This window comes from Priapulus caudatus, unplaced genomic scaffold, assembly GCF_000485595.1.
Source record: "Priapulus caudatus unplaced genomic scaffold, Priapulus_caudatus-5.0.1 Scaffold103, whole genome shotgun sequence".
Classification (NCBI taxonomy): Eukaryota; Metazoa; Priapulida; class Priapulimorpha; order Priapulimorphida; family Priapulidae; genus Priapulus; species Priapulus caudatus.
Genome location: NW_014577164.1, coordinates 347765 through 351756, shown reverse-complemented (window position 1 = coordinate 351756; position 3992 = coordinate 347765). Strand labels below are relative to the sequence as shown.

The 3992-nt window shown below is 46.2% G+C and overlaps 1 protein-coding gene across 1 annotated transcript in view; it reads right to left on the bottom strand.

Annotated features, from left to right (window-relative positions):
* The window catches only part of LOC106805161 (protein turtle-like), a 44881-nt gene that overhangs the window by 27195 nt on the left and 13694 nt on the right, over positions 1 to 3992 (bottom strand). The window contains exon 5 of the mRNA XM_014806657.1: positions 1700 to 1716. Within this exon, the coding sequence (XP_014662143.1) occupies positions 1700 to 1716 (17 nt within the window). The remainder of the gene's footprint in view (positions 1 to 1699; positions 1717 to 3992) is intronic.

Here is a 3992-nt window from a genome sequence, read left to right as displayed (position 1 = left end):
CCCCGCCAGCGCCATCTGTGGCACAAGTTTGACGAAATACAACACATTAGCCATACATATATCACGCCCATGACAGCCGTCGTACAGTTAGTTGCCTTGCCAGGGAAGAAGAAGTAGAAGACGAAGAAGCAGATGAAGAAGAAGAAGAAGAAGAAGAAGAGTGTAGTAGAAATGGAGATAAATAAACAGGAGATTGCGAGGTGAGAGAGATAGACAATCCGAGAGAAAGAAGAAGAGAGAGAGAGAGAGAGAGCGAGAGAGAGAGAGAGAGAGGAGAGAGAGAGAGAGAGAAAGAGAGAGAGAGAGAGAGAAATAAAGAGCGATCTAAGCAATAATGAGACCCACATGGATATACGCGTGGGCGGTGCTGGTCGAAGCATGCATTGCACGTATTCTGCTAATTATGTTCATTGAACCGCATCGTTCGGTGAGGACGCGTGCACTGCTGGTGTGAATAGGTGGGAGGCGTGCGGTGAGGACGCGTGCTGGGGTGAATAGGTAGGAGGCGCGCGGTGTGAAAGCGTTTGTGTCGGCAACACCATTTGATCTGCAACATTTCTGTCTCTCTCCCACCCCCTCTCTCCCTCTCTTTCTATTTCTCTCGCTATATTATTTCTCTTTCACTCTTTCTCGTTCTCTTTCTCTTTCTATTTCTCGTTCTCGTGCTCTTTCTCTTTCTCGAGCTCTTTCTCTTGCTCTCTCTCTCTCGCTCTGTCTCTGTAGCTCTCTCTCTCGCTCTCTCCCCTTCTCTCTCGCCCTCTATCCCTATCGGTGTCTACCTGGTTATCTCTGCGTCACTCATATGTTCTCTTCTATGTTTATATGCCTTTCTTACCGTACCTCTCGCTTTGACTCAACCCCCAACTTCTCTCTCTCGCGCTCACTCTCTCCCCTCCTCGTTTGCATTACAGTATATGGAAATAGTGGAACTATTAGTATAGTTGTATACTCGCTGTGCGGTAATTTACATGTCACTATAAGAAGTTTTTTTTAAAGACTCTCTATTTAAAATATAGAAAATACTGTAGTGAAGCGGAATTCGTTATAAAGAAATAATTAAGAACGTAAACCACGCGCGTCCTAGTGACGACAGCAAGGAAAGCAGACGCCCTACTTAAGAATGCAGATTAGCAAAATGCAAGGTAGGCTAGCACACGGATTGACATCGTAAGAAAGCCATTACTCGGCAGTACGGGTACGCTCAGGCACGTAGGCTGCCCGGTAAGACAAAACATCAATCTCCCTCTCTGTGGAAAATAGCGATAGCGCTCGGTGGCTGGTACGGTCAACGGGCGTGGCTACAGCCATACGCACGTCACAAAGGAGGCTAATTGATATAGAAAAAAATAATAAATACAGAGGGTTTTGGGATAGAGGGTAGAGAACCACCCAGTCGATCTGTGAGTATATTAGTGTCAAGCGCTTGATCAGCGCATGACAGTTTTTGTATGTATATATGTTTCATAGTTTAGGTCTTACCGTATTCGTGTTACAGTATGCGTCTTAAAACGTATATCTTAAAACTCCTTAAGACTGGTACTTGTATGTGCGTGTGTAAACTCCTTTTAGAGATCTTGCATTCCATATGTAACTAATAACTTGTCTCTGTAAGTTTTGTGTAACAATTAAATAGACATTTGTTTGTACGTTATACTTCCGTGTCTGTCTACTTTGTGATTACCTCAGGGTACATAATTACCCGCGCCATAGCAGAACCTGGGAACAACATCACATGGTATTATACACTATACGACACGAGCCTCTCACACAAGAGTACACGTATGATGAGCGAAACCAATTCATTACAATACATAGCAAATGCTTCGTAGTAGATCACAATACTGTGAGTGTCATCGAAGTCAATAAGTGCGTCGCTTTACCACCTTTTTTTGCGTTAAAAAGCAGATTTGCAAATTTGATGAAAAAATTTCACTTTACAACATCACGTTTAATAGTATCCCCGCATATTAAAAATTGTCATCTATCAAGCATTAAAACGATTATCGATATTTCATTAAAGAAGTGTGTAATTACTATGTTAATGAATCATGTAAAGTATGTGACGCAGTCTATCTACGATGGCAGTATAGAAGCCAAACCCGATTCAAAAACAATTAAAATTCAGCACGTATTTCGAGCAGTTATTATGGCCACATTTGCATGACATTAAAGTAAGCCGGTGTTGATTAGACGAGCTTGCCGTTACAGTCAAAGAGCGTCTTGCTTGTTCGCTCGCCACATAGCAAATCAAACAGTGCTTAAATCAGCGGTCCTTTTAGCCGGCATCGATGAGGGTGAAATCATGGGCAAGTAAAACGTTTAACAACATACGAGGGGGCGTGCGCGCTGTCGCGCACGCTGATTTACAACGAACCCAAATGTCTACTGTCAGATTAAATGTCCATTTCTGGAACTGCGTGCGTCGGATAGAAATTGCAGACAGCGCTTCAAACACAATGACTCCCTAACTCCACACGTCAGAGCAGCCGACCACGACGCAGCCGCGTGCCTATCAATTATTCCGTTGTTTTTTCTTTGGAAAGATCGACCGTGAGTGCGACGGGACTCGACGATCAGGTTTGCCGGGAATAAAGAGCGATCATCCATCCATCCATCCATCCATCCATCCATCCATCCATTCATTCATCCATCCGTCCATCCATCCATCCATCCATTCATTCATCCATCCATCCATCCATCCATCCATCCATCCATCCATCCATCCATCCATCCATCCTTCCGTCCGCCCGTCCGTCCGTCCGCCCGACCCACCGTCTGTCCGTCCATCCGGGCCATCCATCCATCCATCCATCCATCCGCCCATCCGGACCATCCACTGCTCGCAGTCGCCGTAATCGTGTCAATAATAGTTGAATGCGATTTGCGCCAGCACCATTGTTCTAATCGCTCATCGCTGGCAGTTCTACAAATCACCGTCTAGTGTTTACACCCTGCCACATAAAACGCGCGACAAAACCATCTCGCGAAACTGCCGAGCAAACACTCGTCCATTCACGTCCAGCAACGTCGCGGCGCGTCCGGGAATTTCCATAGTTGCCGCCCGAATCGCAGAGAGAAAAAAAATCGCCGCATTCTCGTGAAGCTATCTGTAGTCATCGCATCGGTGACGATGCCACCACCACACCGTGGTTTCGGAAGCCGATCGGCCCGACTCGATTACATATTAAACTTCGCATTGTGAGGAAGCGACGGGACGGCGCTCTAGTCGCCCTGCGTCCCCGTGTTTGTTCGCGCTGCCCACTGCCCTCGTGATTGGTCACTTCCGCATCGGCGCGGACAATTTCAAAGCTAATATGGCAGACATCCCCACAGAGTAAAAACACGATTCAGGCAATAACGAAGCAAACAGCTTTTCACTCTCGCGCTTCCGACGAACAATTTCGACGGCGGCGAAGATATTTACATAGCAATTTTGCAGTTAATAAACCGTCGGCAGATACACTCGTCCCGTAACCGGCCCCCACGTGTCTCCTCTCGCCGCGCGGTGCCGCTGTCTAACACTTCCGCTACATTGGACGGCCAGCGCCATCTGTGGGCACAAGTTTGACGAAATACAACACATTAGCCATACATATATCACGCCATGACAGTCGTCGTACAGTTAGTTGCCTTGCCAGGGAAGAAGAAGTAGAAGACGAAGAAGCAGATGAAGAAGAAGAAGAAGAAGAAGAAGACGTGTAGTAGAAATGGAGATAAATAAACAGAGAGATTGCGAGGGTGAGAGAGATAGACAATCCGAGAGAAAGAAAGAAAAAGAGAGAGAGAGAGCGAGAGAGAGATTGAAAGAGAGAGAGAGAGAGAGAGAGAGAGAGAGAGAGAGAGAGAGAGAGAGAGAGAGAGAGAGAGAGAGAGAGAGAGAGAGAGAGAGAGAGAGAGAGAAGAAGAAGACGTAGAGAAGTAAGAAGAAGAGAACGAAGACGAAGGAACGACGTAAACGGTAACGTAAACGGTAACGGTAACGGTAACGGTAA